At 59.9% G+C, this 11747-nt stretch overlaps 1 protein-coding gene across 1 annotated transcript; it reads right to left on the reverse strand.

Annotated features, from left to right (window-relative positions):
* Positions 1-1718: 1718 nt before the first annotated feature.
* Positions 1719-3133, reverse strand: LOC125360701 (lymphocyte antigen 6B-like). Its single transcript, XM_048358747.1, has 4 exons — positions 3100-3133; positions 2796-2871; positions 2355-2471; positions 1719-2010 (listed from the first exon to the last, which is right to left on the reverse strand). The coding sequence occupies exons 2-4, from the start codon at positions 2845-2847 to the stop codon at positions 1793-1795; spliced, it is 387 nt and encodes a 128-aa protein (XP_048214704.1). The 5' UTR covers positions 2848-2871; positions 3100-3133; the 3' UTR covers positions 1719-1792.
* Positions 3134-11747: the final 8614 nt, after the last annotated feature.

The raw sequence follows: 11747 nt of genomic DNA on the forward strand, positions 1-11747 counted from the left end.
CTCAAGGCTAGCACTCTGCCTCTTGAGCCACAGCGCCGCTTCTGGCCGTTTTCTGCATATGTGGTGCTGGGGAATCGAACCTAGGGCCTCGTGTATCCGAGGCAGGCACTCTTGCCACTAGGCTATATCCCCAGCCCCTGACCCCGGCGCTCTTGACCACAGGGCTTGGGGTTCTGACCCCGGCGCTCTTGACCACAGGGCTTGGGGTCGCCCAGACACCAGCGAACGCTCTCTGTTACTTCTGAGCAAATGAAAATACATAGCATGCCCAATTCAATGTGAATTTTGCGGGGCAGTGGTAGCTCACACTGGCAATCCTAGCTCACTTAGGAGGCTGAGATCTGAAGGTAAGGATTCAAAGCCAGCTGGGCAGAAAGACCCATGAGACCCAATCTCCACCGAGTCACCCAAGAGCCAGAAGCGGAGCTGTGGTTCAGTGGTACAGCGCTAGCCTTGAGTAGAAAAAAAATCACAAAACCTAAGGGGCAGCACCCAGGCCCTGAGTTCAAGCCCCATTACTGGGAAAGAAAAAATAAACTGAATAAACAATGATCTTTCTTTAGCAATATTTAGGAAGTTCTTACATTCAAAGCTTACTTATTCTTGTAATTAAACTCTCCTATTGACACACCAAATCCTGAGAAAGACCGGCTTATAGCTGTACCATGGAGTCACGCCAGACGGGTTAGGCTTCCGGATGGGAAGCCAGGGCGTGACCCCGCACCCAACACCGGGACACCTGGGCCTCTGCGCCCGGCCCCGCGCCCTGTGGCGACTGGTGCTCAGGTTTCTAGAAGGGCAGGGCCACCCCCTCCCAGGACGTGACCCCAGAGCTGACTCCCCCTCTCAGGGCGTGACCCCTGGAATGACCCCCCCAAAGGCATGACCTCTGGAATGACCTCCCAAGGGCATGACCTCTGGAATGACCTCCCAAGGGCATGACCTCTGGGCTGACCCCTCCCACCTTGGCTGCACCCGGCTCATCTCCCTAGCACTGCAGGTGCTCAAGATTTGGGGGGAAGCCGCTGTTCTCCCCAAGCATCCGTCCTTAGGGAGGCCCCCGCTCCTGCAGCCAGGGGACGCCCTCCCTCCCAGCTGGGGACACCCCGAGCTCCAAAGAGAGGGGTCGGTGGCAGGTGAGGGCGATCGGCAGCCATGCAGCCGGCCCCCGCCCGGGGACGGCCAGGGACCGGTCAGGCCCCGCGTGGACGCAGGTGCCCGAGGCCCAGTGCCGCCGAGCGCTCAGAGCCAGACATGCGCACACAGAGGGGTGGCCATTGACTGACAACAGAAAAGCCCTGGGGGACAGAGGTTTATTGATCTCCAAGGAAGGGCGGCCTGGTCTCCGTGGGAGGCCAGCGGGGCCCAGAGAGCCAGCGGCATTTGTGCTTGGACAGTAGTGGCTCAGAGCGGGAAGGGACAGGGGGTGCAGCCTGAACCCCAGAGCAGCAAGCAGCAGTCCCGTCCTACCCCCCAGGCAAGGGAGCCCGCAGAAAGTGTGGGTTTGATTTCTTTTTTCTTTTTTTTTTTTTTTGCCAGTCCTGGGCCTTGGACTCAGGGCCTGAGCACCGTCCCTGGCTTCTTCCCGCTCAAGGCGAGCACTCTACCACTTGAGCCACAGCGCCACTTCTGGCCATTTTCTGTATGTGGTGCTGGGGAATCGAACCCAGGGCCTCATGTATAAGAGGGAAGCTCTCTTGCCACTAGGCATATCCCCGGAAGTGTGGGTTTGAAAATCCGGGCTTACAATCTGAGGCAGAAGAGGCCAGATGAGGGGGGAGAAGAGGGGCCCTCACGGCAGGGAGAAGAGGCGCACCAGGCCCAGGCCCAGCAGGAGCCCCCCGGCCAGGGTCCAGGCGCTGACGCCCACCGGGACCCCCGCATTGCACAGATCCCCATCGCAACAATCAATCTTGGAGACGACATTGGCACCCATGATGCTCCCCTCTAAATTCCCTTCGGGACAGGTAAGGGCGCAGAATTTGTTCTTCATTTTCACTTTCACAGAACCTATCAAAGAAAGGGAGGAGGGGTGAGCCTGGGCGGGGCAGCAAGGGGAGCCGGGGGGGGGGGCGCGGAGCCAGAAAGGGAGGAGGGGTGTGGGGGGGACAGCAAGGGGAACCCGGGGCCGGGAGCAGCGGAATTGGGTCTTCAGTTTCACTTTCTGCTTCCCCCAGCTCAGCCCGTCCAGGAGCCTGGAGTTGGGGGGGGTTATGGGGGAGGCTGGACCCCGACAGCAGGGGGAGGGGAAGGGACCCCAGGAGCCCCAGACCCAAGTACTGGGGAGGAGGGACTCAGTTCACAGAGTAGCCATTCCTCCAAGGGCCCCCAGCCCAGCCCGGCCCCAGACTCACCCTGAGCGGTCTCCACATCCTGGGTGACGCAGAGCCCCTGGGGGAAGGGGCAGGTGGCCACCTGGCACGTGCTGTCTTCGGAGGTAATCATGCACTGGTAGCATCGCAGACTCTGAGCTGTGGAGAGGTCGAGGCCATGAGGCGGGGGCCTCCGTGCACACCACCCCAATCCCAGCAGCCCCAGGAGCCGGAAGGCAGGGCGGGGGCCTCCGTGCACACTACCCCAATCCCAGCAGCCCCAGGAGCCGGAAGGCAGGGCAGGGGCCCTGCTGTCCACCCCCCAGCCCAGGAGAGGGGATCAGGGCTGGCCGGGGGTCAACGGGTGCGGGGCAGTGGGGGGCTGCTGGGCCGGGCCCCTCCACCGCCGCAGCCTCCGCCCCTGCCCGGCCCTCCGCGGACCCCAGGGGCAGCCGCCCAGCGCCAGGCCCCCTCCCGGCTCACCTCTGTCGGCCCACAGGACGGCTGCGAGCACGAGGATCACGAAGGTCTTCATGGCGGGGGAGCTGCTCACCTCAGGCTGCGGGGGCGCAGACACACCCGGGCGTCGGCGTGCGCGGATGCCCCCGTCCCCCACCCCCCCCGCGGGCACGCGTCCTGGGCAGCACACGTGCGGGCGGGCTCAGCCTCTGGACAGCTCCAGGCAGGAAGGGGCGCTCCGCCTGCCTCCCCCCCCCCCCCCGGCTCCCATCCCGTCCCCCCCGCCGCGCAGAGCCCGGGGCGGCCCCCGCTGTCGGTCCTGACGCACCTGTCCTCAGGTCCTCTCGCTGGCCAGGCAGCAGGCAAGTGGGGCTGCAGCTGGGCGCGCGGAGCCCTGTCTTGAGGGAGCGGCGCCCCGCCCGCCGCCCCGCCCACCGCCCCGCCCACCCGCGGCGCTCTGCTCTCATTGGTTTCTGGCTCCCCCCTCCCCGCCCCTTGAGCCAGCGCTGTCCACTCTCCGGTCCCGCCTCTGGTCCCAGGCTGTCTGGCCTGGGAACTTGCGCTCCTTTGGGAGCGGGGAGCCGGGCAGCTAGCTGGGCAGCTCTGGCACTCAGGGGCTACTCGGGGGACAGAGAGGGCAGGAGGGGCCGCCCTGGGGCTGGCCGCCCCGAGGTTCTGGTGGGTGCCAGCGGGGACAATGTCTTCTGGGGCTGGGCTGCCCCAGCCGTCACCAGAGGGAGGGTGCGGTCTGCCCCGGCCCCCAGCTCACCCAGCACCGCCACGCAAAGCCCCAGGTCCCTCTCCGCAGAGCAGGGGCAGCCGGGGACCTGCAGGGGCCGCTCAGCGCTGGGCACGTCCTGGTCCCTGCCCTGGTCCCCCCCCCCCCCCCCCGCCCTCCGATGGGAAACACCTGCCTGCCTGGGTGGAAGGGGGCGTCCAGCTGCCCGAAGGAGCTATGTTCAGCAAGGAGCTGAACATTCAAAACTCTCTTTTAAAAATGTTTTCCTTTATTGTCAAAGTGCTGTACAGAGGAGTTACAGTTTCATACGGAAGGCAGGGAGTACACTTCTTATCCAACTCCTTACCTCCTCCCTCATTATCCCCCTGCCTTCCCCTCTCCCCCCCCCCCCATGAGTTGCACGGTTGGTTTACGCCATATAGTTTTGTAAGTGTTGCTTTGGGAATGGTTTGTCTTTTTATCCTTTGTCTCTCGATTTTGATATTCCCTTTCCCTTCCCTAGTTCCAATGCGTGTCTATGCAGTATCCAGGGTACGGTTTAACTCTCTGGGCCGCCCAGTGGGGCTTGCTGGGTGGAGCAGGACGGATTCACCCCCGAGCCCAGGAGGGACCCCACAGGAGGACAGTGTCCCCCCCCTCCTCCCACCCCGGGCAGGATGCCGCATCCACGAAGCAGCCCACTCCTCTTGATCTAGGAGCCCGGGTGGGCAGGTCCCCGGCCCCGGGGCTCCGTGGGGGGCTCTGACCCCACGGGGCTGACAGGCCGGGGAGCAGCCGGTGACACGTGCTAGCCGGGAGACGGCCGGCCATGAGGGGCGAGCCTGTGTGCTCCCGAGCCCCTGACTAGTAACTCAGTCCTCACATGCAGAGCGCCTTTACAATGGCTGACCCCTAGTTGTGTGAAAAAGAAGTCCCCCTCCCCCCGGTTCCGCCTGAGGAAGTGAAGTTCAAACGCTTGTGTCCTAACCTCATGGGCGAGGTAGCCTCCTAGGTGAGGTGTTCTCTTTCCTGTATAGTGAGGAACAGTTTGATTTATTGCACACATACACACAATTTAGTTCATTTTCCGCCTAGTGTTTACTGAGTAGCACGATAGCACTTTCTCACCTGCGTTTCTGTTTCCTGGACTTCCTTGCAATAGTATTTTACATGTTCAGAGGAGCCCGGCCTTTGTGTCCCTCTCCTGAGTGGATGCTGCTTTAGTCTTGCCGACTGCGGGTGAATGCCGGAGTCCTGCATCACTTACCATGTCCGCTCACCCTTTAGATCTCACTTGCACACCAGTGGAAGCAATGTGCCATCTGTCTCTCCGGGCGTGGCTTATCTCCCTTCGCGTGATGTGTTCCGTCTCCTGGCAAATGACAGAATCTTATCATTTTTCACTTTGTAATTTGTGAAAGGACTCCTCTCTTCCTCCCTCTTTTTGTACCCTCCGTTGGCTGTCCAGGTCGGAACTGCACGAGGTGCCTGGGTTGGGTGTCTTTCTAGGGGTGTGTGTCCCCAGCTGTCCCCACATCAGACAGCCCCCTCCCCACCCCCCACGGCGCAGCTCCCGGCAGGTCCCCGGCCGCTTGGAGACTGTCCTCCCTGCTTGTCCTCCTCACACGTGAGTGTGTGAGCCATCGCAGAGCGGATGAGGATCTGGGGGCTGAGCTCCCCAGTTTCTGTGGGAAACACAGGTTGCTGCGATCCGCTCACCAAAAGTGTTTTGGGGGTTCGGCCTCCGCGGAGCCCCACAGCGTGGAGGGGGCCTCTGCCTCGCCCTGTGCTGGTCTCTCCAGCACGCTGCCCACTGCCGGGGCTGAGGGAGGTCCGGGGGAGGCGCTCCCCCCCCCAGCTCACGGAGGGAGGGCAGGGGGCAGCCATGGCCAGGCGGGAAGGGGAGCCTGGTGGGAGGCTGTGGGGGGGGGGACGGCAGGAGATCACGTGCAGCCCTCAGAGTCGCACTCCACGTCCTAAGAGCTCCTCCGGCTGGTCACTGTGAAGCAGATGACGGGCTACGCCCGCCCCCACAGCCCCCCCTGCCCCCCCCCCGCTTTGAAAGGTCTTCAGACGCAGGGCTCCTTGCCCACCTTCCAGGGCTCGGGGGTGGGGGGCCCCGCGGCGGCGTCTCCGCCAGTCCTCTTCTCCGGGGGTGGCTCTGTGCGCGCATGGGGGGGCGCCACGTCCTGCGGGCCAGGCAGGGGCTGGCAGAGCCCCGCACCCCGCAGCTGTGGCTCCCCTCGCAGGGTGGGCGACGCCGGCTTCCGTGGCCTCCGTCCTGCATTGTCCATTCCCACCAAGCTTCCGTGGACGGCGCCCTGCCTCGGCCCCGGCCTCCCCCGGGCCCCGGCCCGGCTCTGCCCGGCCCCCATCAGCTGCCCGAGCGCCGTGGCTGAGGGCTTGCTTCTCCCCTTGTCTCTCCTCTGTACGGGGATTTGAACTCAGGGCCTCCCGCGTGCGAGGAAGGTGTCTTCCCAGCTGACTCAGCGATGTGGCCCTTTCGGCTGTGGTTTTTGGAGAGGGTTCCGTGTTCTTGCTCCGCGCCAGCCTTGGCCTGAAGTCCCCTCGAGGCCTCCTGGGTAGCCGGGGCAACGGCTCCCACCGCCTGACCTGGCTTGTTTTCTGGAAATGGAGTCATGGCTACCTTTTCGTTCCGGTTGGCCTTGAGCTGAAATCCTCTCCGTCTCCATCCGCAGGGAGGCCTAAGCACCGCGCCAGCACTTCCATTCCGGGGTGGATTTTGCTGGGTCCTCTCACTCCCCGCCCTTCCCACCTCCAGTCTCTTTCCGCAGCTGGTGGCTCCGAGGTCTCTCCCAGAATTCTGTGGGGTTCGGTGGGTGACAACACTGGGGTTCAAGCAGCAGGATTTTGCCCTGGCTAGACAGTCCCTGTACCACCTGAGTAAGGCCGTCGTGCCACTTTGCTTTTGGTATGTTTGGAATAAGGTTCCCCCCCCCCCCAGGCTGGGCTGCAATGCGATCCTCCTATTTATGCCGTATGGCAGGCATGTGGTTCCACGCCTAGCCCTCCACTGGCTGACATAGGAGCTGTGAGGCTGGCTTGCTCTCTTTCTCTCTCTCTTTCCCTTCATTGGCTCTGGTCTGTGATCCTTTGGGTCTCAGCTTCCCGACAGGCAGGATTGAAGGAAGGAATTATCTTGCCCAGCGTGTCTGTGTGTTTACACAGGGGTGTGCGACTGTGAAATCTTCCATCTTTGGTGTCTGCAAACGTTGGGGAAATGTGAGATTCTCCCATCTCCTCTCCTCTGCTGCATGGATTTTCTTGCCAAAAAGAATAAACAGGTTTGATTGGAAACAGCTGAAATTCTCCTAGGTTAACCCAAAAGTTACTGGGTTTTTACCGTCTAATTTTAAGTTCTAAGTTCTAAGTTTTAAGGTCTAATTTTAAGTTCTAAGTTTTTCTTTGCTAGCACAATTCATCCTTCTGTATTGGTCTCACATACAGTGACTTGCTCAATCTCGTGATTAATTTCAATATCTTGTCTGTACCTCACATTGGACTTTTTTTTTTTTAACCAGTCCTAGGGCTTGAACTCAGGGATTAGGCACTGTCCCTGAGCTTCGTTTGCTCAAGGCTGGCGCCCTACCACTTCAACCACAGCACCACTTCTGACCTTTTCTGTGTATGTGGTGCTGAGGAATCGAACTCAGGGCTTCGTGCGTGCTAGGCAAGCACTCTACTGCTAAGCCACATTCCCAGCCCCTCACCTTGGACTTTTCACATTCAACATTGCAGAACGTACCAGTGAGGAGAAATTGACGTCTCATCTTAAATGTCCCGTGTTCTTTCACCTGCCTCCATGCCCTGGTCAGGACTCTCAGGACAAGGGAGCAGAAGCAGAAGTGTGGGGTCCTTGCTTGGGTCTAGGTGTGGTAGAAGGCCTGGTAATCCTTGAAAGCGTGGCTCAGTTAATGCACAGCCGGTTTTTGGAGTGCCGTTTCCAGATTAAAGCGAGCTCTTCCTGCGGTTGAAGGATGGTAACCTTGGCACTGTGCGGTTGGGGCTCTCTTTCTCAGCTCTGAGCGAGCAGAGTCTGGGTAGCACAGTCTGTATTCAGAAGAGCGGAATGGAGGAAGAGGATGATGCTCACAGAGGGGACACGTGAGGCAAAGGAGGAAGAGGACAGAGAAATGGCTCCAGCCCCGCACTCGGGAGGGGAGGGAGCGGAGAAGCCGAGGGCCTCCGCCCGCCCGCCCGCCCGCCCGCGCATCGGGACCGGGTGAACTGCAAGGCGTGTGGGTTCAGTGTACAACACGCAGCTCGGCCTCAGGCGCATGAGTCTCCACACGGGAACACAAGAAACACGCAAAGCCAAAGCAGTGTGGCATCCCTGCCGGCCCGCAGCCTGGTCGCACCTGACACGGGGGGCAGTGAAGAAGAAGAAAGCCGGGAGAGAGCTCCGGGCACCGTGATGGCAGTGATGAGTGGAAGCTTCTGGAAGAGGACACGCACAAAGAAAACTGACAGAGCACAAACAGCCCACAAATAAACATCTCGGGGTGCTCCGCGAGAATGCAGACGAACGGCTGAACGAAGCGTGGAAGGCAAGGAAGGATCTCAAAGAGGAATTCCGTAAGGATCCGAGAACTCCCCCGAAGAACCTAACTGACTCTAGAAACGCTCAAGCTCAACCAGGCACGCCGAATGGGAAGTGCACAGTCCCTCCAGTAGAGGGCGACACCGCGAAGACGGGGCAGCAGGGCATGGGGCTGAGACGCCTGAAAGAACAGAGGAAAAATAAGGAAGCATGGGCTCAACCTGGGAAACCTCTGGGAAACTACCAAGAACCCAGCTTTGGGGATCATGGGCAGAGAGGAAGAAGCAGAGAGAAAGCTAAAGGGACAGAGGGCACGACGGGGACGAAGCATTCCATGTGGAAAGTGCAGGTGGCTCACACTGCAATCCTCGCTATGCAGGAGGTTGAGATCTGAGGACCTCGGTTCGAGGCCAGCCCCAGCAGGAAAGTCTGTGAGACTCTCACCTCTAATCAGCCACCAGAAAACTTGAAGTAGCGCCGCCGTGGCTCGAGTGGTAGCGCGCTGGCCTTGAGCAGAAGAGCTCAGGGACAGCGCCCAGGCCCTGAGGTCAAGCCCACAACTGATTTCTTTTTTTTAAAGGAAATTCAGTGACAGTACCCAGGTGCTGAGTTCAAGTCCTAGAACGGGCACAGACATTGGAGGGTTGACCCCGCCCCGAGACCTCAAGCACAGAGAGACGTCGGGCAGAGTAGTAGGTGGGTGCAGATGCCTGCCTGCAGGCAGGACACCCCGGGCCTGACCACCAGCTCGGCCACCCGAGGCAGAGCCCTGCACCGGGGGCCTGAGCCCAAGGGCCTCCCGGAAGGGCCTTGCATCGCAGAACCACGGTGCCTCGACCCAAGCTCTGTGAAAGCTCAGCCTGTGCTCACCTACAGCACCATCCCCAACCCACGGGAGCCCAGGAGATGACCTCAGAGCCCAGAGGAGATGACGTCAGAGCCCAGAGAGATGACCTCAGAGCCCAGAGGAGATGACCTCAGAGCCCAGAGGAGATGATCTCAGAGCCCAGAGGAGATGATCTCAGAGCCCAGAGGAGATGACCTCAGAGACCAGAGAGATGACCTCAGAGCCCAGAGGAGATGACGGCAGAGCCCAGAGGAGATGACCTCAGAGCCCAGAGGAGATGATCTCAGAGCCCAGAGGAGGTGACGTCAGAGCCCAGGAGATGACCTCAGAGGATGAGGAGATGACCTCAGAGCCCAGAGAGATGACCTCAGAGGATGAGGAGATGACCTCAGAGCATAGAGAGATGACCTCAGAGACCAGAGAGATGACCTCAGAGCCCAGAGGGATGACCTCAGAGCCCAGAAAGATGACCTCAGAGCCCAGGAGATGACCTCAGAGCCCAGAAAGATGACCTCAGAGCCCAGGAGATGACCTCAGAGCCCAGAGAGATGACCTCAGAGCCCAGAGAGATGACATCAGAGACCAGAGGAGATGACCTCAGAGCCCAGAAGAGATGACCTTAGAGCCCAGAGAGATGACCTCAGAGCCCAGGAGATGACCTCAGAGCCCAGGAGATGACCTCAGAGCCCAGAGAGATGACCTCAGAGACCAGAGGAGATGACCTCAGAGCCCAGGAGATGACCTCAGAGGATGAGGAGATGACCTCAGACTCCAAAGGAGATGACCCAGAGCCAAGGAGATGACCTCAGAGCCCAGGAGATGACCTCAGAGCCCAGGAGATGACCTCAGAGCCCAGGAGATGAACTCAGAGCCCAGAGAGATGACCTCAGAGCCCAGGAGATGACCTCAGAGCCCAGAGGAGATGACCTCAGAGCCCAGAGAGATGACATCAGAGCACAGAGATGACCTCAGAGCCCAGAGGAGGTGACGTCAGAGCCCAGAGAGATGACATCAGAGCACAGAGGAGATGACCTCAGAGGATGAGGAGATGACCTCAGAGCCCAGGAGATGACATCAGAGCCCAGAGAGATGACCTCAGAGCACAGAGGAGATGACCTCAGAGCTCAGGAGATAACCTCAGAGCCCAGAGAGATGACATCAGAGACCAGAGAGATGACCTCAGAGCCCAGGAGATGACCTCAGAGCCCAGAGAGATGACCTCAGAGCCCAGAGAGATGACCTCAGAGCCCAGAGGAGATGACCTCAGAGCCCAGAGGAGATGACCTCAGAGCCCAGAGAGATGACGTCAGAGCCCAGAGAGATGACCTCAGAGACCAGAGGAGATGACCTCAGAGCCCAGGAGATGACCTCAGAGGATGAGGAGATGACCTCAGAGCCCAGAGAGATGACCTCAGAGCACAGAGGAGATGACCTCAGAGCTCAGGAGATAACCTCAGAGCCCAGAGAGATGACGTCAGAGACCAGAGAGATGACCTCAGAGCCCAGGAGATGACCTCAGAGCCCAGAGAGATGACCTCAGAGCCCAGAGGAGATGACCTCAGAGCCCAGAGAGATGACCTCAGAGCCCAGGAGATGACCTCAGAGCATAGAGAGATGACCTCAGAGCCCAGAGAGATGACCTCAGAGCCCAGAGAGATGACCTCAGAGCCCAGGAGATGACCTCAGAGCCCAGAGAGATGACCTCAGAGCCCAGAGAGATGACCTCAGAGCCCAGAGGAGATGACCTCAGAGCCCAGAGAGATGACCTCAGAGCCCAGGAGATGACCTCAGAGCCCAGGAGATGACCTCAGAGCCCAGAGAGATGACCTCAGATCCCAGGAGATGACCTCAGAGCCCAGAAAGATGACCTCAGAGCCCAGAGAGATGACGTCAGAGCCCAGAGAGATGAGGTCAGAGCCCAGAGAGATGACCTCTGAGCCCAGGAGATGACCTCAGAGCCCAGAGGAGATGACCTCAGAGCCCAGAGAGATGACCTCAGAGCCCAGGAGATGACCTCAGAGCCCAGGAGATGACCTCAGAGCCCAGAGAGATGACCTCAGAGCCCAGAGGAGATGACCTCAGAGCCCAGAGGAGATGACCTCAGAGCCCAGAGAGATGACGTCAGAGCCCAGAGAGATGACCTCAGAGACCAGAGGAGATGACCTCAGAGCCCAGGAGATGACCTCAGAGGATGAGGAGATGACCTCAGAGCCCAGAGAGATGACCTCAGAGCACAGAGGAGATGACCTCAGAGCTCAGGAGATAACCTCAGAGCCCAGAGAGATGACGTCAGAGACCAGAGAGATGACCTCAGAGCCCAGGAGATGACCTCAGAGCCCAGAGAGATGACCTCAGAGCCCAGAGGAGATGACCTCAGAGCCCAGAGAGATGACCTCAGAGCCCAGGAGATGACCTCAGAGCCCAGGAGATGACCTCAGAGCCCAGATAGATGACCTCAGAGCGCAGAGAGATGACCTCAGAGCCCAGGAGATGACCTCAGAGCCCAGAGAGATGACCTCAGAGCCCAGAGAGATGACCTCAGAGCCCAGAGGAGATGACCTCAGAGCCCAGAGAGATGACCTCAGAGCCCAGGAGATGACCTCGGAGCCCAGGAGATGACCTCAGAGCCCAGAGAGATGACCTCAGAGCCCAGGAGATTACCTCAGAGCCCAGAGAGATGACCTCAGAGCCCAGAAAGATGACCTCAGAGCCCAGAGAGATGATGTCAGAGCCCAGAGAGATGACGTCAGAGCCCAGAGAGATGACCTCAGAGCCCAGGAGATGACCTCAGAGCCCAGAGAGATGACCTCAGAGCCCAGAGAGATGACCTCAGAGCCCAGAGGAGATGAC

Source organism: Perognathus longimembris, chromosome 12, assembly GCF_023159225.1.
Source record: "Perognathus longimembris pacificus isolate PPM17 chromosome 12, ASM2315922v1, whole genome shotgun sequence".
Lineage (NCBI taxonomy): Eukaryota > Metazoa > Chordata > Mammalia > Rodentia > Heteromyidae > Perognathus > Perognathus longimembris.